At 48.8% G+C, this 21,429-nt stretch overlaps 1 protein-coding gene across 4 annotated transcripts in view; it reads right to left on the bottom strand.

Annotated features, from left to right (window-relative positions):
- The window catches only part of TLN2 (talin 2), a 412,475-nt gene that overhangs the window by 52,166 nt on the left and 338,880 nt on the right, over window positions 1-21,429 (bottom strand). For all 4 annotated transcript variants that reach the window (XM_032864802.1, XM_032864799.1, XM_032864801.1 and 1 more), the window contains 4 exons: window positions 20,972-21,142; window positions 11,903-12,049; window positions 7,395-7,496; window positions 4,673-4,792 (listed from right to left, as the gene is read on the bottom strand). In XM_032864802.1, coding sequence (XP_032720693.1) covers window positions 4,673-4,792; window positions 7,395-7,496; window positions 11,903-12,049; window positions 20,972-21,142 — 540 coding nt within the window. The remainder of the gene's footprint in view (window positions 1-4,672; window positions 4,793-7,394; window positions 7,497-11,902; window positions 12,050-20,971; window positions 21,143-21,429) is intronic.

Raw genomic sequence — 21,429 nt, forward strand, 5'->3', positions numbered from 1 at the left:
CCACATCGGGCTCTCTGCTCAGCGGGGAGCCTGCCTCTCTGCCTACTTGTAATCTCTGTCAAACAAATAAATAAAATCTTAAAAAAAAAAATAAAATAAAAAGTGAGCCTTGAGTCAAAGGTACAGAACTTGCACAGCGCCTCCCTGGGTCAGGGGTCGGAAGAGTAAGGTGGGAAGCCCCAGTGTGAGGAAGCCCCGTCTCGGAAAGAACATTCTCTGGCACTTCTGCTCCCTGCTTGTAGCCACGCCTGAGCATCCTGTCCACCCAGTGGCGGGCACTCGGGTGAGCACAGGCCTCTTAAGTCACTCCCAAGTGGCCCTGGAGGTGGGAGGGTGAAGGGACCTCCTCCTCCACTGTCTCAGGCCTGGAACCAATGGGCAGACATGACACATCATCAACAACTCTCTCAGGTTCCCTCAGCGCTCTCGCGAGAGGCTTTGCCATGGAAAACACCCCAGTGTCCTGATGCTCAGCCCCTCCCTTGGAGGGGACACCAGGCATGTAGCACAGGATTCCGCAAGTGCACTGCAGAGCTGGGACACTGGTCTTTTGGAGGGAGAGTCCAGGTAGGAAGCATGGCCAAAGACTAGCACCAGAAGGCAGAAGGATAAGCCTAAGATAAGGCAACAGTTGTACAAAGCCATTGGCCAACCCAGGGCTTGGTCCTGGCGAGGGGTCTGTGCCAGGGCACATGATTACCTTCTGGGTGCCTGAAGGCCTCCTTGAGGTTTGGCCACGCAATCCTCTTGTATGCTTGGCTGCGCAGTCCTATTCGGACAGCACGCAGGAGGCTGAGTCTCATGGGGGACAGGCTGAAACAGGCTTCACTTATCACAGACTGAAAGGGCTGAATGTAACAGGAAGGGGAGGGATCTCAGGACACCAGCCCCACGCCTGCCCTCAGCCCTTCACCCAGGAGGGCAGCACGGGCAGCAGAAAGGTCCAGGGGCTCCACTTCTGGCCCAGCCCCTTCCTGGCCTCCAACACCCTGGCTGAGCTGGCTAACCTCCCGGGCCTTTGTTCCCTCACCTGTGAAACGGGACAGAACCTGCCCTACTACCCAGGGCTGAGGGATCAAATGAAAGGTGTGTGTGAACACATCTCAAAGTAGAAAATACCACACGAACGCTGTGACAGGAGGTAGCTTGGTGAGGCGGAAGCAGCAAAGGCTATGATGCCCTGGGTTTGAATCCTGACCTTGCCATGTTTACTCCTTACTTGAAACTTTACATATTCCAAACTCAAGTGGTTTCCATACTGACTCCCGTAGCTGCGTGCTCTTGGACCATTTAACTAAGCTCCCTGAGCCTCAGTTTGCTAATCTGTGAAATGGGGGAAGAATGAAGGATTGTGTAGTTCAGAAGGTACATGGGACAGCCCCCAGCATGGATCTGATCCGTGGTGTGGACTTGATGAACATCTCTCCGATTATTCTTTTCCACGGGTATGTGGGACAGCCAGGACAGGCACTTAAAGGGGACAACAGAAGCAACATACTCTACTGCAATCTCCCAGAACATTCTGTACTGCTTCAAGAACATCTGAGAGAGGGAATGCATTTTTAAGATTGTATTAAAAAAGATCAGGGTTTAAAAAATGCTAACTTCTCAAAGTAACACTAAATTTCTCAGCAAATCTGACCAGCCCCCAGGGCAATCTGACTTACCACCAACCAGCATGTATTATAAAGGAATGTGGCTCAGACATTCAACTTGGGGTTTTAAATTGGCAACTGCAGTAAAGCGTGACTAGAACGTCAAGAAAAACCCTCAATTCCCTTCTTGCCCAAATGGGCATCTTCTCCTGGTTTTACATCCTGGGGGAAATTGGAAGTCTGGCCTTTGTGAAGTTTTGGATCAAATTTCAGTTGGAAGGGGGGTCTCAGAAATACTGATCATCTTCTTTACTGCCTAAAACTAAACAAAATGTACACATTTGTCTCAGGCTTTCAAAACAATCACATCTGAAACCAGGTCAAATATCATTGGCCTGGGAGAGTTTGTGAACACTGAAAGGCAACTGCAGATGTTAGCTGGCAGACTTTAGAGTTTCTCCTTAAAAAGAAAAAAAAAAAAAAATGGAAGGGCGAGAATCACGAGCATAGAACAGAAACAGGGCATCACTTTCCACCTACAAAAAGTGTGTCTCGGAGCGGAAAGTTTTAAAGAGTTCTAGTGTAGATTACCCATCTCATGTTTGGGAAAAGGCTGTAGTTCTTGCCACAGGCTCTCGACAAATGTTCCTGCCTGCTTTGAAGACACATAGTATTACACGTGCTCACAGCAGAGTTCCCTCGGAGACAAAGCCCTAGTCACTAGATCTTTCCCCCCAGCGTTTATATTTAGCACTGGTGGCTCACAGGATCTCCCTTTTAAAGAGAACAGGGATCTTTGGGAAGTTGCCTGAGGGTTTTGACTTTCCTCAAGAAAGTCATTTTCACAGTGGTGTTAGCGGGAGTTTGAGTGTTCCCTGGAAAAAGCAGCCGAGAAAGCTCCTGCTTGGTGTTCAGAGGGGAGAGGCAGGGCTTCTCCTGTAATGGTCACATTCTGGAAAAGACCAAAATGCTGGCTCGGCACCACAGCCGGCAGGACCATGAGGGAGCAACTTCTTCCTTCCTTGCCCTGGATAGAAATACTTTCACATGCTGTGAGATGGGGCCCCCTTGGGAGAGAAAACTTATTCCACAGTCTTGGAATAAAAAAACAACATTGCCTTAGGGATCCCCCCGACCTTCTCAGTTTTCCCCTAAATATCTGTCAGGCAAATGCACACAAAGAATTTTCCTTAGCAAGCCACTGGTAATTGTATATTCTCTGTGCCCCTTTTGGCTCCAGGTCACACTGCTCTTGTGTCTGGAATGTAAAATATAACTCAAGATGCATGGGTGTAAAGGGAGAACCTTAATGAAAACGTCAGCTGCTACAAATGTGGGGCCAGGGACTAAAGTAATTTCGTGTGGGGCTTTCAGCGATACCTTTCCTTTCTTGGCTGCTCTGACGTTATTTTGTATTTTGCTTCATGGTCTGGGTTGCAGGAAGAAAATCTGCCTGTTTCACACGTGGTCTGGGGAGCTCTGAAGAACTTAGATGTGGAAAGGTCTCCACAGATCATGGGCTCTTCACACAGTAACTCAGGCCGCGGGTCAACATCGGAACCAACCAGACAGATCTGGATTCCATTTTTAAAAGATTTCTGGAAATAGAGATCCAAACCCTCCCCACAGACTCTTTGTTTTTTGAGTCCTGCAAAGCCTAATATACTTTTTCCTTTTGTCCAGATTGTTCCTTCCTGTGATGTAAGTTCCCTTAGGCTTGTTTAGGAAATCCAATCTCCCACAGAATCCTGATTGGGGCCGGGGGATTTGGGGGGTGGTTTCTGGTGATTTTTCTTTCTGGGTAGTGACTTCATAGACTCGTCACAAACAGAATTATTCATGCTGCAGCCTAAACACTCAACCATACTAAAATCTCAAAGTGCAGGCACTGTTAGAAACCTCCTTCCTCCCATGCTAGATATGTATGTAAGCGTGTGCATACATAAGAGACTCCTGTTCACATGCGTTGTTATGACATTTTAGCAAAGGATTTAACTTTGGGTCATTTCTGCATCATCTCCGGGAGTCTTTGTGAAGACATGCTTAGAATGGACTCCAGGCAAACCAGCACTAAGTGGCCTGGGGACACGGACTGTCACGGCAGGAAGGGAAGATCAGTCACAGCTGCCCGCCCTGAGAGCCCGCTTCACTTAGGAATATCATCAACGGGGTTTGTGTTTAATACAGTGTCACAGAATGTAGTTACCTTCATCTTCTCAGCATCCCTGCAATGTACTCCACTATTCTTTACCGCAGACCAAGCTCTGTGTCTCTAAGGAGCCATGTGATAGCTGGGCATGGCACACCTCCTCTCTGCTATTGCTGGCAGGGGTGCGGTCGGGTGTGCGCCGCTCCAGCTGGCCTGTTTGCTTCCCAGGGGACCCCGTGGTTACTCAGGCATATCAGACAGGAAAGGGGGCTCTTAGAAAGTGGCCTCTGGGACCAAACGTTGGCCAAACTAAAGCTCTTATGGGTGTAGGCGTTCTAAGGCAAAGTCTGTGTTCGGCCACTAGGGAAAGGGAAGTTTAGGGTTTAGGGAAGGGAGGTAGGTAATGAAGAGGAGTTCATATGAGATACGGGGGACGGTTCATAGAAAGTCACCAACAATAGCTGGGCAAGACTTTGTGTCACAAAAGTAGGCTAGCCAGCCCTTTCTCAGACCGGGACGGTTAACTCCCACACTCGGCTCTTCCAATACTGCTGTGAGCCTTTAGGAAACAGGAAAATCACTGAGGAGGATGTCCTAACCAAAAGGAAGATGGTAGCTTGTGATCTGCTTTGGCAGTCAGGTGACAGGCCAGGAGACAGGGGACCTGGCCAGACACTCCCAACAGAGGGCACCTGTCTGAAAGCCCACTTCACCAGGTGGACCCAGCTCTCCGCCTGCTGGCCTCTGAGCACAGCCTGGGCTACTGGGTCTGAAGCTGGGGGACGGGTGGGAGAGTGGTGGGAACTAAGCCTAGTTTTGGCTACAAGGTTGGAATCTTCTAGAGTCGAGCTGAGCTAGCCAGAATCCCCCGGGATTGTGTGTACCCATGTGCATGTGCTTCTTAAAACAGGGGCTTATGGTGGCAGACCTCCTCTGGCTCCGCCGTGGCTGCTGCCATCTGGCCCTGGAGAGCCAGGTGCCCATAGTCACTGGTCATTTGTGAAGCCAGTCCTCCCAACTCCTCCGGGTTAGTAACCGACTTAGTCATCTGGAAAAAGAAAACAAGCAAGACACAAACACACACACACACACACACACACACACACACACACGGAAAAAAGCATGAGAACCATGTGTTAATTCCACTGGAAGCCAAAGGGTTTCATTCACTTTTAAGCTCTGGACTTGCATTTGGGGCTGGAGAGGGGAATTCAAGCAAAGCCCATGCTGCGACGTGCACAACAGGCCGGGGCCCCTCTCAGGCCAGCAGGTCCTGGTGGGGCCAGCGGGAGACATGCTAGGCTCAGGCTGGGCAGGCCCTCACGGTCCACACTGGGAGGTGAGCACGGCAGCCCCCACCAGCCTGGCCCTGCGGGTCACCATGAGACTTCCCTTGGGGAATGCAGGGGGTATGAGCCCCAGGCAGTGCCCATCCTTGGTCACATTCTGTAGCAGAGACCTGATCTGGTCTCTGGGAACCCAGAAGCAGGTCCCACCCTGGCAAGAGGATGTGAGGATAGCAGGGCTGTCAGGGAAACCATGATTGAGAAGTGGCAGATGAGTATCTGGGAGGAAGATAATTCAAGAGAATACAGCTTTATAAGCAATTTGTACCAAAGGAGGACAAGGGTTCAGCCACAGACTTGGTTAAGTGTCCACTGCAGCCTCAACGGCTGAGCTATGCTTCCTCCTCATTAGGATATTCAGTATTTTCCACCTGCTTCATAGAAAAACTTACCTAAAAATTCATCCTAACACACTCGTTTCAAGACCTTCTTTTTTCCTCTGACAAAATGCCTCTTAGTGCTCCGAACAGCAGTTTTAACTGCCCCCCAGAAAGGTGTCCTTGTCTTTCCTAAGAGGCTTCCCTCCTGCTGCACCTCTTCTCTCTCTCGGCGGCCACAGAAGGGCTAAAGAGGGCGCCTGGGTGACTCAGTTGTTAAGTATCTGCCTTTGGCTCAGGTCATGATCCCAGGGTCCTGGGATCGAGCCCCTCGTAGGGCTCCCTGCTCGGCGGGAAGCCTGCTTCTCCCTCTCCCACTCCCCTGGCTTGTGTTCCTGCTCTTGCTATCTCTCTCTGTCAAATAAATAAACAAAATCTTTTTAAAAAAAAATAAATAAAGAGCTTAAAAAGAAATGTTTTGAATGGCCCACTGCTGCCCATTAACCCTGCTAAAGGGAAGCGTTAGCCATCTAAGGCATGTTTGTCAGGAAATGTCACTGGCTGGCAGGTGTAGGCATGGGTTCCTTGGGAACCCCCAGAGAGGGAGGCTGTACCTTCAGCTGCTTCGTTTGAGTCCTGCCACGCAGACCACAGCAATTCTGGAGCAACCCGACATGATAAACCCTTGCCCACTCAGGGTCCAGGCTGGCTAACCTAGCAGCGGCCACGCAGCCCTCAGCTGGGCTCCTGAAGGGCATGGACATCCGGGCCTGAGATGGGCCTGCTGAGAACCTAGCCCAGGAGACGTTCCAGAAACACGAGGAGGCTACTCCAAAGATTTTCGCCTCCTGCTGCGCTGTGCTCCCTCCTCAGAGGACCCGGCACTGCGGGGCTGCCTCATCTGACCCGTGCCCCACCCTGGAGCCCCCCAAGCAGCGCCAGCTCTTTCGGTCCCGGAGATGAATACTGCTCCTATTCCCCTTGCTGGCCCACATCCTGTTAAGCAACAGTGAACCTGGCACAATCACAGGGTTTCTAAGAAGGAGGAGCAGCGGCCAGGGAAGCCTTTGTGGTCCAAGCTCAACCTCTAGTGGACACACGATTACATGACAAAATCATCCCGAGGGGCCGGTCTGGTGGGGTAGGCGCGGCGCCAGTGCTCAGTCTGGTCCCTCCAGCCAGGAGGCTGCTTCGTCTCTCTACTCAGCCTCACACGGCAGCAGCAGAGAGACATGGTCCCAAATTTTATTCCATGACAGCTGAGCCTTCAAAGGGTGAAGAGGAACTTTCTTACTACGCACTCCTGTTTATTCTTCGAGGACACCACTGGTTGTCTTTTGTACAACTTTTTAACCTATCAAGATAGCATTCTCCGTTCTTTATGCTATTTTTATCTAAAGAGGCATATAATACAATTCCGATGGCAATACATTTTCTCAAAAATAAAAAAAAGAAAAAGAAAATTACTTCCAAAGGTCACATACCTTCTGTTGTCAGGGAAATTGTCTTTATATAACCATGTTGTTTCACTTTGCCTGAAAGACTGGCATATCCTTCTGTCCAAGGACTATACCTTGATTCCATTAGACAACCTCTATTAGGCCCTACACGTCTTCTCTTGTATGTAACTTTATATACACACCTTAAGACCTATGCAAGTTGAATAGGATTTGTTTTCCTTCCCCTTATCTCTAACTTCCTTCTCATTTTCTCTCCCTCCTTTGCTCCCTTGTCCTCATGCCCAAGTCTCAATTATCTGTAATTCCCTCTTGCAGCTTTTCCAGGAAATGAGAGTTCCAGCGGATGGGGGTGTCTAGACCACAGGCAGCCAGAGAGACCACAGATAAAGGACAGAGCTGGGGCCCAGAAGGAACTAGAAACAAGGGGTAGTCTCTGTCCAACAGAGACCCTGATTTGAAGACTCAGTAGTGGTAGTGGTGGACACCAGGGCAACCGACAGTGGGTGGGGCAGCTCTTTTCCTCTTACCATTTCCTGAGCTGTCACCGCGATGGCTTTGGAATATTTAACCACAGTCGTCTGATAGTCGACGAATGTTCCCTTTGGTTCTGGAGGAGTGCCTTCATCCAGCTACAGAGGAGAGAAAAAGAACCCACATGTCAGGAGAGGACAGTTGAAGTATGGGCTGTATTTACTGGGAATTTTGAAAAATGGAGATGCCCACAGAATTTCTTTGGCTAAGAGTCAACAGCATCCCCCAGCTTTGGTGATAAGGACTTTAACAGAGGTACAAAGACAGCACTCAGGGTAGACAGGCAAGGGGGTCCCAAGCCTTGTCTGAGAGGAGATTGAGAGCATTCCCAAGGAACAACATTTCTGCCAAATCTCATCAGGGGAAGAGTCCACTACATATAAAAGGTAGGGAAGGAGTCCTAAGAAGTAGATTAGAGTTCAAGCAGATGGTGGTGGGCATAAGCCAGACACTTTTAGGGGAGCAGAGAAAGGCAGAAGATGAACTGGGAGAGGAGGCAGAATCTACACTGTGAAGGGCTTCCCTAGGAATGGTGTAGTCCACAGAGGTCTATGCCCTGGAACCCTCCTTCTGATCTAAGCTGGGGAAGACAAAGAATTGGAAGCACTAGTTCCTCCTCTGACTTTGAGAGCAATACAAATTGAGAGATGGGAGAGATCGCTGTTGGGGGAAGAGCCGGGACAAGTGGGACAATGACTCTGTCCCTCGAAGGGTTGAGGACATATTGGTTCAGAAGTCTTGTATTGGAGACCTGGTTCCAGGGCTTATGAATGGGCCCCAAGTTCGTTGCTTAAATTCTGAGGCTCAGGTCCTTCAGTGGAAACTTCCTAGCATCAGAAGGTTGTAGTACACATCAACTGAGAGCTTACCCGGCCAAGAGCTACATGAAGGAAGAGGAGATGATGACCAGGTTGATGACAAAGATGATGATAATGTCAATGATGACCATGATGAAGAAAAAGGCAACATCTTCACTACCATCTTCATCATTACCGTCACCATTGACCGCTGAATGGTATTTCAGGTGAGGAGCCAAAATAAGGAGACATGAACACAGGAAGAGTGAGTGCAGTGGACGGAAGAGGGGGCTGTTGAGAGCAGTGAGGATGAAGCTGAGCTGTCTGATGAAGAACCTTGAAATCATGAGGAAAATGGTGGGATCTGGGATACACAACGACATATTTGAGAAGACCTTCCTGGCAGCTCTCTGCCATATAGTTCGCAGTCGCGGCAGAGACTAGGGGCCAAGAGGGCACTTAGGAAACATTAGATGGTGTCTTCAATAAGAGCTCAAGGTCGCAAGCAGGCGCTAACTAAGACATGAACCGAAGGAACGGCTTCCTGCTGCCCATGTGTGATGTGGCCGCACGGTTCTGGAAGCATTTCCACCAAATTTCCACCAAAGCATCAACATGGACTCCAGGCTGGATTTTTCCGGGATTCTTTATAAGGAATAAGCTGCTGCCAGTGATCTCCGTCACACTATGGGGGTCCTGCTGGTCAAATGAGGACTGAGTTGTGGACTCAATCACTTGGTATAAACTGACTGGGCATCTTCTACGTGTCCAGCAACGGCTGGGAGACTTCGTATGAGCCACAGCCTAAGAGCAGACACACCAGGAGCTGGAGCTGGAGGGAAGCTTAGAACACAACCTGCCAGTCCGAAGACAATGAGAAAGGGAAGAACAAAGTGATCATTTTTTTAAAAATTTCACATTTATTTAGTTCAAAGAACTCTCCTTTGTTCTGAGATTATAGCCTTCCTACTTTTTTTGAGGGGGATGTTAACATGACCTTTCCGTTATGAAACAGTAGTGATGCAGAGAGCAGGCTTTTTGTCTCTTTAACCCCCTCCCCTGGTCAGAAAGAAGAAAAGACTATCACCACCATCAACACCCAACAACTCAAACAAAGAAGCAAACAAAGAAAAGGTAGTGGGTCACAAAAACTCCAAGACTGAGAACCAACCACTGACCTCACTCAATAGGGAAACCAAGGTTCAGAGAGCTTGAGTCATTTGTCCAAGGTCACCCAGAAACCCAATTACTTCATGTTAACCTATCAATTCCCAAACCTTCTGGTGCTTAGACATAGAGAATTCCAGGATGAACCTCCATGGCAGAAGCACCAAAAGGGGCACAAATTACATCCAAGTTACACTCAACGTTGGGTCACTCATTTTTTCTGCCAGTCACTCAATGACTGAGAATTTCAGACAATGATGATGACAGTCTATCAATGCTGTGACCAAATAACCAAAACTCAGAAAATGCCCTATTTCTAACACTTTACTGCTTATGGGCTCAAAGGCCCTGGAGTATTACTGAATACAAAGTGGGCAGCAATGGGCAGGTTGGGGTAGGCTCAACAAACAGAGAATGTGGAAGAGGCACTGGGTAGAACCACGGCTATCAGGTCTGGGTAGGAGGAGTTTGGGGGTACCAATAAACCCTCACTGTATACTCTGCAGAATGGCAGAAAGAAGCCCTTTGTACTGGCCTCTGTGGATCCTGTCATTAGAAGTTCCTAATTATTGCTATCAGGTAATGCCAGACTTCTCTCCCAGCCCTTCCAAAAGAGTGGGGAGTGTCCTGGGCTGAGTGAGAGAGTAGCTGTCCCACCACTGACATCAGACAGTGCAAGTGCTGCTTTCTTTACTGAAAATCCATCTTGGTATGCAAGGCTCAGCAGCTATCGAAAAAGACTTCAAGAATCTGACTTCCACATTCCAGAGATTTTGGAACTCTTACCTATCATTAGAGTCATTTGGAAAAATACCTTCTCCTAGGGAGAAAAAAAGCCACCTAAATTTCTAATTTGTATTGAGAAAACTTGAGCTCCATTATTTAATATCCTTCATGGAAACATGGCTTACTTTCTTTTTTTTTTCTTTTAAAGATTTTATTTATCTATTTGACAGAAAGAGAGAGCACAAGCAGGGGAGTGGGAGGCAGAGGGAAAAGCAGTCTCCCTGGTGAGTGGAGAGCCTGATGCAGGACTCGATCCCAGGACCCCAGGATCACGACCTGAGCTAAAAGCAGATGCTTAACCAACTAAGCCACCCAGAGGCCTTGAAACATGGCTTACTTTCAAAGCTCAGGTGTTCTGATGTCCTGAAAACCAAACACAACCATTGAGATTTCCCCAAAAGCTTTAGAAAGAGGGGAATTTCACTCATTTTCTGCCAAACTGTCCATATTTGAGGAATGAGAAGCCCACAGCAAAAATTACCAGAGTGATCTGACAAGGCCCGTCCGGGGTGTCTAAAGGAGTCCTGGCATCCCCGCCTGGCTCGTGACTCTCTCGGTCTGCTAATGACTGCATAATGAATGTTTAAGGGGAATTATCCTAATTATAGTTTCAGGCTATCACCTCTTTATGGAGAAACCAACCAACCAATCTTCTCTAAATTAGCAATTAAAGACCACTTATTATCCTGAAAAACCATAATAACGTATTCACAATCTGACAATGGACATTTCAAAACAGGGACAAAATCTAAAATTCTTGGCGGTGCTATCACAGAATGGAAATGAGATGTTGCTGAACAATTGTTAATTTTAATGACTATCAAACTGACATGACTAGTGAAGGATTCCTTGAGGAAAGAGGAGATACTCTCCCGTCACAGTCCCTACTCATCCAGCTCAACCACCAACGGGTCACTGGAGGATTAATGACTGTCACGTTGTCTTCCATGCCCACTGCCTGCAAGAGTTCACTATGGGCTTTCACACATACTACTTAAGTGGTGTCTGCATCTGGCTACCAAAACCATGGGGGGGATTTAAAAGATTCAGAGATTCCTGGGGTGCCTGGGAGGCTTGTCCATTAAGCATCTGTGTTCGGCTCAGGTCATGATCCCAGTGTCCTGGGATTGAGTCCTACATTGGGCTCCCTGCTCAGTGGGGAGCCTGCTTCTCCCTCTCCCTCTACCTGCCACTCCCTCTACCTGCCTGTGTTCTCTCTGTCAAATAAATAAATAAAATTAAAAAAAAAAAATCCAGAGATTCCTTGGCTCAAGTCCACAGAGATTTCAATTGATTAGGTCTAGGGTAGGGCCCAAGAATGTGCTCCCCATGATTCCAAAGGAGCCACTCCGAACACCAGCCCTTGGGAATCCCTTCATTATTTCACTTTGGACTTTGTTCCCCATAACTACTCTAGGAGGTAAACAGGGGAGGTAAATACCTATTTCCATTTTGTAAGTGAAGGAACCAATGATACCTTCTCCATCACCATTATTTTTCCCTGTGTAAAACCAGAAGACAGGGTGAGAGTGGCTTCCAAAGTAATGAATGAATAACCAAGAATGAATACCACGTAGGACAGAGGATAGGATGTGTGTACGCTGATCGAAACCCTCAGGAAAAGAGGACGGTCACTGGTATCCGCTTTGACTGGCTGCTCCTTAGAGAAAAGCACCTAGGGACCACATCTGAGGGAAACCGAGGAGGAACCGGGGTCAAGGGACAAAGGTGAGCATCTGGGAGCCCAGGCCTACCTTGCTCATGGCCTCTGCAATGGCGTCCACCATGCCTCCCACCAGCCCCACTTCACTGGCGGCTTCATTCAGTGTCACCATGATGTCATCGACGGCTTCCTTCATGAGCTGGGCGGCCTCTGTGATGGCATCATGGGTGTGCTGGGCCTGAGAAGGGAAAGCAGAAAGAGGACTGTGAGAAGTTTCCATAAGCAGAGGAAAATGGTGCTCGGTCTCCTCAGAAATCACTTCACTTCTTTTAGGTATAACCTTAAAAAAACACAACACAAAACTCTATCCCCATTATGGAGCACGACAGGGATTCTGGATTTTTCCTTTTCTTTCTGTTGGTACATTTGTTTGCAAAATCACTACAAATCAGAAAGAGAAGTAGAAAAAGATGTCTTTCTATAATCAAAAGGAAAAACAAAATTGCAATATCAAACAGCATCCTATGACAGGACCAGTTTTATGTTAATCTGTCCAGGATGATAGAAAGAGAATGCCACTGATTCCCAATGACGCAAGCTTACAGGTTTAATTAAGAAAAAACCAAAACCTAATATAAGGGAAAAAACATGTTCACAACAAATGCACTTCTCTTCAAAGCTGCACAACACTCTAGAATTCCCTTCCTGCAAATAAGGTTGGATTGTGGCAATGTAGTGACATAGAGGAGAAATACATCTGTGGAAAGATGAAGAGTCTTTGGAATTATGTCACAAATTACACTGCCACGAGCCTGGAGGGACGAGGGAGCAAAGTTCTCCAGGGACTGACATTCTGCAGGCAAAGTCTCGAGTGCTCCCAAGTTCCCTCTGACTGTAACTCGGAGACGCTCCAACGCCTGCCAGAGTTTTGCAAGCACATCACGCACCGAGGAGACGCCAGGTAAATGAATGGATGAAAGATGAAACAACGGGTGGTTCCAGGCTCCTGAAAAACACCTTCAATGGGAGACAGATGCAGAAGGAGCCTAGGTCCTGCCATCAGAAAAACTGGGTTCTAGCTCTGGATCCACCTCTTACTAGCTAAGCGGTCCTAGGCATGGCTTCCTCAGCACAATGGGAATAATTACAACAACACTATGCAGAATTCCAATGAGACGATATGGACACCTGCAGCATATATTTATAGTAAGGGCAGTCTAGGGGTGCCTTGGTGGCTCCGTCGGTGAAGTGTCTGCTTTTGGCTCAGGTCATGATCTCAGGGTCTTGGGATTGAGCCCCACATCGGGCTCCCTGCTCAGAAGGGAGCCTGCTTCTCCCTCTGCCTCTGTTCCTCCCCATGCTCGTGCACATAATTCCTCTCTCTCTCTCAAATAAATAAATAAATAAATAAATAAATAAAATCTTGGGCGAAAAAAAAAAAGGAACAGCCTAGTAGCAGTTGCCTGACTTCATGCCAGGTAGTTAGCATCAGAATCGGCCCCCACACAGTGGCGGCAGCTGCCCTGACACACCTCAGGGGGAGACGCCCCTTCCAAAGGTCCAAGAAACTGCACCTTCCCTCTGGTGATGAGAAGCTAAGGAGGCCAGGGAAGGAAGGTAAATGTAACTCTTTTGACTGGCTAACTGAAAGAGAGGTCTTCTTTTTAAATATATATCTATATATATATTAAAATTTTTTATTAACATATAATGTATTATTAGCCCCAGAGGTACAGGTCTGTGAATCGCCAGGTTGACACACTTCACAGCACTCACCATAGCACATACCCTCCCCAATGTCCATAACCCCACCACCCTCTCTCCACCCCCCTCCTCCCGGCAACCCTCAGTTTGTTTTGTGAGATTAAGAGTCTCTTATGGTTTGTCTTCCTCCCGATCCCAGCTTGTTTCATTTATTGAAAGAGAGGACTTCTATGAAGAGGCTGTGTGAGCCACAGGAACTGTCTCGGTGTGTGGAACGGAAAAGCCAAGGGAATCCAGGTCTTCTAAAATGACACGTGACAAGATGTGAAGTATGTGGACCATGGATGGTCACATCAAGACACCAACAAGGTGTTGGGATGCAAATGTTAATTATTGACCATTAGGGCAAAAATTAACTCAGAAGTTAACAGGGACAAAGAGCCTTGAGAAACAAAGATCCCTTGACTCTTCCCACCTCAGATAGGGAGTCGTTCTCAGGACTTCTTCCCTCCACCCGCTTCCTTGGCAGCCTCCTCATGGATCCATCCTCTCCCCCTCTGCCAATAGCCTGTAGCAGCTGGTTCTATTGTGTTTGCCTCCTCCCTTTGCCCCATGCAAATCCTAGCCCTCTTTCAAGGCCCAGCCTAAATACCGCCTCCTCCAGCAGCCCTCCTTGGATGGCTCTCTCCTCATGGTCTCACTGGCTTTCCTTTGGATTTCTGCAGCCCTGAGAAGCAACTCTGGAGTCAGAGAGGTGAAGGCCTTAGAAAAAAGGATATGGGGAATTGAGGCTCAATACTGCAACACGACACGGCTTCTGCTCAGCTCTCTCTGAGGACATGGGCCTGTCAAGGCCTCGGCCTCTGTGAAAGGAGGCCGTGTGCTGGGCAGACTGCACGGTGAGACCGCACAGAGGTACAAAGGGCAGCCCACGGAGCCCCAGGCCCTGAGCATCTCCGTGATTTCAGCTTAAGCACCAGACCCCAGAGCAACGGGCCCTCAGGTCACTCAAGCCCCAGCCGCCACCTGGTGGCAGTGGGAGGAGGTACTCCGAGTGAGAACCACCTCGCTGAGCTCCATGGATCGGCAGACCCACCAGAGATCACTCTCAGACGGTACTGTTTTAAGTCACTAAGTTTTAGAATGGCTTGTTTGCAGCAACAGCTAGCTGCGACAGCCCCTGAGAAGGCCCCGAAGCCAGCTTTGGGGTCAGAGAGGTGTCTGGGTTGAAGCGAAGACCAGTATCCAGCAGAGTTGATGGGGTGAGGAGGAAAGGGAGAGCACTCTGGGAGGAGGACACAGGCTGTACAAAGGTCCAGGGGCAGGAAGGATGTGGACTGTGAAGAGGAGCCGAACAGTGCACTGTATGGGAAGTGTCTGGCATGGTGAATGCCACACGGCTCCTGCCCCCCTTCCCTCACCTCTCCATCAACCCAGCCCCCACCCCAACTAGACTGCGTGCTCCTTGCCATCAGTTGGCTCTACTCCCCTCTAGAAGCACAGTGTTCATAGGAAATGAAGGGTTTGATCAAGTCACTGTGGGGAGTTGGGGCAAAGGTAAAGAGTGAGACATTCATTTTTACTTTCACAGGTATTTTCTTTCTTTTTTTTTTCTTCTTTTTTAAAAGATAACCTTCACAGGGTGTTGGTGCAGATTTCTCCTCTGGAGAGGCTTGTTTAGAAATAAATGGAACCATCTGTTTCTGTGCTGCCAACCAGGCATGGATGGCAGAGCTGAGGCAGAGACTGGGCTCCTGGGCAGTCAGAACAGGCCCTGGCCCTCCCTCCCTGCCCTCGAGCCCCGCCTGAGGGCCCAATGTGACTTTCAAACCAGCGGCAAAATCTCTGTTCTTGTATCTCCGGTCAGGTATTTTAGCATCTGACAGACAGATAATGCTTCACCCTCGGTGACAGGCAGGGCACTGGGAACAACAGCAAATACCAAAGCCTTGAACAGCAGGAAGAGCGGCCCGCTGCCACCACTCCTCAGGGACTCCTTGGTGCCAGGGACTGTGCTCATCCCCACTGTGCGTGTCCTGTTCACCCTCACAACCCACCGCAAGGTAAGAGTCGGATAGCGTCCCCGCCAGGGACCCCTCCGATGTTCGCCATCGGAAAATGGAAGCTTCAGCAGGAAAGCTTATGGATCTGGTGGCCAACCAAGGCCACCGACCGGCTGGCCATCTGCTGAAAGGATGCCACTGGTCAAAAGGAAGCTGAGCAGATGGCCAGATCACGTCAAATTTCTCAGCGCTACTGGAAAAACAAACCTTAATCTAGGGAATATGCCCTCTAGTTTTAGCCTCTCCCTGCAAACAGGGTGCTTTTAAACAAGGGGACGGCCCCCAAGTACCATGTGGCAAAGGCAAGGGGCCTCAGGATTTGCTACCTCTCCCAGAGTTGGCTGGGCCGCCCTTACTCAGCACTTGCCACCCGATGAGCCCAACCCTGGGACCTCAGCCAGTGGGAAATGGTCAAACATTTGGCTGATTTTTGTTCTAGGTGCTTAGGAGGGAGCCTTCAAGTGCTTAGCATTTCCCGAGTGGTCAAGGACTGCCTCTGTGCTTCACAGTGGCAGGACCACACATTATTTTAGGCTAAGAAGGGGACTCAGGGTGGCCTGTAGGCAGTTTTAGGATGGGGGCTGGCCACGCTGGGGAGCCCAACCATGCGATTAGAGGGTTGTGGCTTTGAGCAACAGAGTATCAGCCTGACCTTGGGGGACAGGAGAGGGCTGCAGACTGAATCACTGGTCATCTGACTAGATTCATTCGATCCACCCTACAGAAAGAAATCCCAATAGAACTCTGGGCAGCAGAGCTGGAGTGAGCTTCCCCAGTTGGTGAGGGACAGCACTAAGCTGAGAGCGTGACTCATCCTTGGGACATGTTTAAGACACCCCCAGACCTCACCTTCTGCATGGTTTGTAGCCTTTATAATAAAATGGTAATAGTAAGTAGAGCAATTTCCCGAGTCCTGTGAGTCATTCCAGCAAATTATTAAACCTGAAGGGGTAGAGAGAACCCCTGGAATTTGGAGCTACCTGGTCAGAGTGAGGATGGCCTGGGAACCTGGGATCTTATGGCTGGTACCTGAACTTGGGTTGTGCCCTTAACCTGGAAAATCTGACCTGACACCAGGTAGTCACTGTCAGAATCACACTGGTTCAGGTGCTGCTCCCCACCCCCAACTCCGCCACGCAGTGGCTTTGAAAGGGAGACGCCCCTTCCAAAGGCACAAGAAATTGCCCCTTCCCTCTGATGGACGAGAAGGTTAGGAGGCCAGAGAGGGAAGGTAAATGTAACTCTTTTGACTGGCTAACTGACAGAGAGGACTTGTAAGAGGAGGCCGTGTGAGCCCCAGGAACTGGCTCGGTGTGTGGAACGGAAAAGCCGAGGGAATCCAGAAGACATCTTCCATAGGGCCTCTGACGAGCTATGCCTCTGTCAGACCACGGATGGTTGTCTTGAGTATGTTAGGCTGCACAGAGCTCTCTCTTAGGGATGTGAGGGAGGGAAACTGGTAATTTAGGTTGATGGCTGATTTCATGGTATAGAGAAGGTAAAACACAAAATGTGCAGATTGCTCGCTTTTGATGACAGAAGTCTGAAAGGAGACATTTTCTGCACATGACCCTCTCAAGAGAGCACCTCATACAAATATGGATGAAAACAGTAAAACTGAAAGGTATGTATTTCTCTAAATCGCACTTGAAATCAGATCATCACGGGTGGCACGAAAATGTCAGGAATGCTGTAATGTTCACGTTCAAGCAGAGGGCACGTTTCTGGGCAGAAGCCGAGTACATGTTCCTGAGCACTGCTGGCCACGTGTCTGCTATCCCCCATGGCCTGAGGAAGGGACAAGAGGCAGGTTGTGGGGGCAGTGACAGTGAGTCACAAGACTGCTCTCCGAACTCCCTGGAAAATGTGAAGGACGCTTTCTCCACACTGGGGCATCTAAACCTACAAAAACACATCCTTGCCCTTGGTTGTCCCAGAAACAATTACCTTCCCATCTGCTCCTGTGAGGAGTTCTCTAGGCCGGCTCCCCTTCGCTCCCCATATTTGAGTCACAGACCCTTAATGGATCAGCTGAGAGGCTGTGAAGCCTCCTCCAATTACTCCGAGCCTCTCCCAGGGCCGCTTCCTCCAGCTCCAAGGGCAAACCTCGCCTCTACCACATAACCACGTCCAAATCACACATGCCAGCCACCTGGCACATGGGTTCAGCCACCCAAAGACCCGGCAGGTGCTCAATTAAGGCATCCTTAAAAGCCCACCAGCAATCTGGGAAGTGGACTCAGAGGGCTCAACAATGAGGTCATTATTTTAGATTCTGGAGGGGCTCTTTGTTAAGGCTCCTCATGGCACAACACAGGAGAAAAATCAGACTCGCTTCTTTTTTGGAAACATGTCTGAAGTCTACTTCCAAGGGAGCCTTATTTCTGTATTCTAGTGCTTCAACTACAAAGGCCAGTAAAGCAGGCAGAGACATCACAGGAATCTGGAAAATGGGAGAAGGCCACGGGGGGTTGGGGTACATAAGTCAACGTTAGCAGAAGGGGAAAAAAAACCCGACTGATCATTAGAACTGCCCAGCAGTGCACAGGGCTGGGTGTCTCCTGCAGAAGAGGCAGGAAGGGCCCTTCAAGGAGGATGTTGGGAGGAGCTGGGTGGGGTAGAAGGGAGTGTGGAAGGGGGCTTGGTGGGGTGAGGGTGAGGCTACCCAGCAAATGCCTCATGATCCCAGGATTCATTAACACCGGACTCTGGGGCTGCTTCTTTTCTTTTCTTTTTTTTTCTTTCCTTCCTCCCTCCCTCCCTCCCTCCCTCCTCCCCCCCACCTTTCTTTAATACCTACTGTGTCAGGCACATTATCTCAGTCAATCTCTATAACAGCCCCTGAGAGGTATTCATTATTAACCCCACTGTTTAGAGGGGGAAGCAAAGAAATGAAGTAATTTGCTAGCAAGAGGCAGAACTGGGATTTGAATCCAATTATGTTGGACTCCAAAGCTTATTCTCTTTTACACCACATCAGAACCACTGATGATCATTTAACTGCATTTCCTCTGCAAACAGTGACACACAACATCTTAACACACATACACACATCCCTTAAGACCTAGCAGGTAACACCTAGGAAATGTTTGCCCAAAGAATAGCACCCAAGGCGATTGATTATGTCTCTGCATTAAGCCTCCTAAGAAAGGACCTCAAACCCAGCTTGTAGTGTTCTAGGGAGCCTGTCGGGGTCTGCAGACAGAGCACAGGCTGAATGCAGAATGCCAGGGAGGGGAAAAGACACATACACCTGTCCTGCCTTCACCATGATGTCTCAGCCTGTCCCCAGCGCTTCAGCTCAAACACTGAAAACTGTCCCACTCTCACATCCAGCCACTATTCCCAAGCAGAGGATGTCCTGTAAAGCTTACAGTGCTGACTACACATGCTCCTGACTCTGAATTTCTTGGTATAAAACAGAATTCCACAGGGAGCTCTGAACTTGCAGTCTAAGCAGATATGCTAATATCTTATACACCCAGAAAAGTCCTAATTGGAATTACTCTGCTGGGAATGAAATTCTCTCAGGTCAGGGTTGGAGCCACGTGGCAGTCAGCCCTGGAGAAAAGATAACCCAGAACTGGGTCTGGAAGGCGAGTGCTACCCCCCTCCACCTCCCATGGGGCAGGTGCAAGGGGGGCGGGGCAAACTCAGGGGCACCTATCACTGAGCTATCAGGCAGAAGGGCATTCTTGTTCTTTTTGTGCAACCTCACCATTTTGGCAACAAGCCTCCTCTCTTTTCCGAAGACTGAGAACAACTTGAGGGTGCTGGCTGGCTCTCAGTATTTTTAGCGGCCCAAGAATTAGGCTCTTAGTAGTTGCCAGATACATGACTGGAAAAACTGAACACAGAAAACCCAAGTCTAAGACATTATTTGCGCTGCTACCAGAGCGGTGTTTCTCAACTCAGGATGGGTTCTAAGTCCTCACTACTTACAATAAAGCCCAAAGGTCTTACAGTGGGGGAGGGGAGAGTGGTCATGACACAACCAAGTCTATCTTCCCTGCTGGTCATCCCCACTCTCTATATGTTCCATGGACATCAGACTGCACACTATTCTCCAAAGACACCACAATCCTTTTATAACCCTATACACACCTTTGAATGTGCTGTTCCTCCTTGCTAGCATGCCTCAAGCCACCCTCGTGTGCCAAATACTTTCTTTTTGTGAGACCGACTAGCCACATGTGGCGTCTTGCCCGCAGCTTTGCTTGACCTCTCTCCAGCCCTTGCTGTGGGCAGTTGGCTTCTGATTCCAGAGGGTGTAGGCTCAGTCCTGACTCCACATCCACTTCTCCTGTGATGTGGGATGACTTACCTAAGCAGTCTCAGTTCCCACATCTGTACAGTGGGCACCTTCATACACCATGGGATTTTTACAAAGATTAAATATCAAGAGGATATAGGGTAGAAGAGACGACATAGAACCAGCACTCAGTCAGTAACCGTGAGCTCCAAGGTTACTATTTTGTGATTCTGACTCTTACTCTAGAATCTTCTCTGCTGTACCATGTTACCAATGTGAAGATCTTAGAGCTGCAACAAAGCACACTAAAAATAATATGCACATCATAGGGATTCCTATAGCTTGTAGGCAAGTATCCCACATAAATCATTCCAACCCGTGTTCCCACGGGCTGCTGAGGTGAGGGCCCAGGAAGCTCAGATTGACTACATGGAGGCACCTGCTGGAAGGTACAAATAGCAGGAGGAGCCTCCAACCTCCTCTCAAGGTACCAGAACCCTGGGGGAACTTATGGCACAAGATGGTTTCACAAGTAAAACCATCACTCAGACACAGATATCACCCCTGAGAGCAGATGGCGTGCCGTCACCATCTTCAGCTACTTCAAGGAGCTGGGTGACAAGACACATCAGGCTGAGGAAATGTCCCAGGTGGAACTAGTAAGGGAGATTTTCATAGGCAACTGCTGATCCAAGACAAGAGAAACACATGCCATGGGTGACCTTGTCCTACGTTTTGCATTGAACTTGAGTTTCAGGAACGGAAACGATATTCTCTCGAAGACAACTGAACTTTGCTTTGCCCAAGTCGGGTGTCAACACTGAGCAGGTGCCTGGCAGGTATTAAATTTTTATTCCTGAAATAACCACCCAATGTTTTTCTTTCCCAAGGATGCTTGCCTACGTATTCTGTCATGGGAAAAAAAAATCACTTAACAAAAAGGCTTAATTAGGTATACTTCTTGACGTTCCTCTTCAAGGTTCCCTGGAAGGTCAATCAAAGATTATCTCCCACCTTTGAGTGGGAAGTCACATACTATCAACCAAGAACTGGAGGTATTATCCTTGGAGGGACTCAATCCCGAGGAATATCTGAGAGCTTCTCAGCAGCCCTAGGTGGGTCCCAGGATTCTGAACCATACCTTGGGGTTTCCTCCACCTTCCTTGGCTGCATACAACATCTGCAGGGCAGACTCTGCGAGCGTCTTGGTCTGGTCCAGCACCGTCATCTGCTGCTGATGGTCCAGAATCTTGGAGGCAACACCAACTGCAGCTAAGATCAGGGGCTCGAAGTAGCTGGCCAGCTGTGTCACCTTTCAAGACAAAAAACCACAGATGCATCATGTAAATCCACGTATCTCCTTTAGGGGCCCCACTTGGGAGGGGGGGTCTGAGACAGGGATGGGATGATGCACGGGGCGAGGTAGACGTGCTGAAACTTACTTTGTTTTTTTTTTCTATTATTAAATGCACTATCAGGAGTTAGAGCCCTCATGTTATACATGAGCCCCTCAGACCTTACTCATTGCTCAGTTTTACTTTTAAAAGTACTTGCTCATTAACGAACTCTCGCTTGCATTTTACTTCCTCTGGGGAGCTC

The sequence above is a fragment of the Lontra canadensis genome, unplaced genomic scaffold (assembly GCF_010015895.1).
Source record: "Lontra canadensis isolate GAN:19392208 unplaced genomic scaffold, GSC_riverotter_1.0 scaffold28, whole genome shotgun sequence".
In the NCBI taxonomy this organism is placed as follows: domain Eukaryota; kingdom Metazoa; phylum Chordata; class Mammalia; order Carnivora; family Mustelidae; genus Lontra; species Lontra canadensis.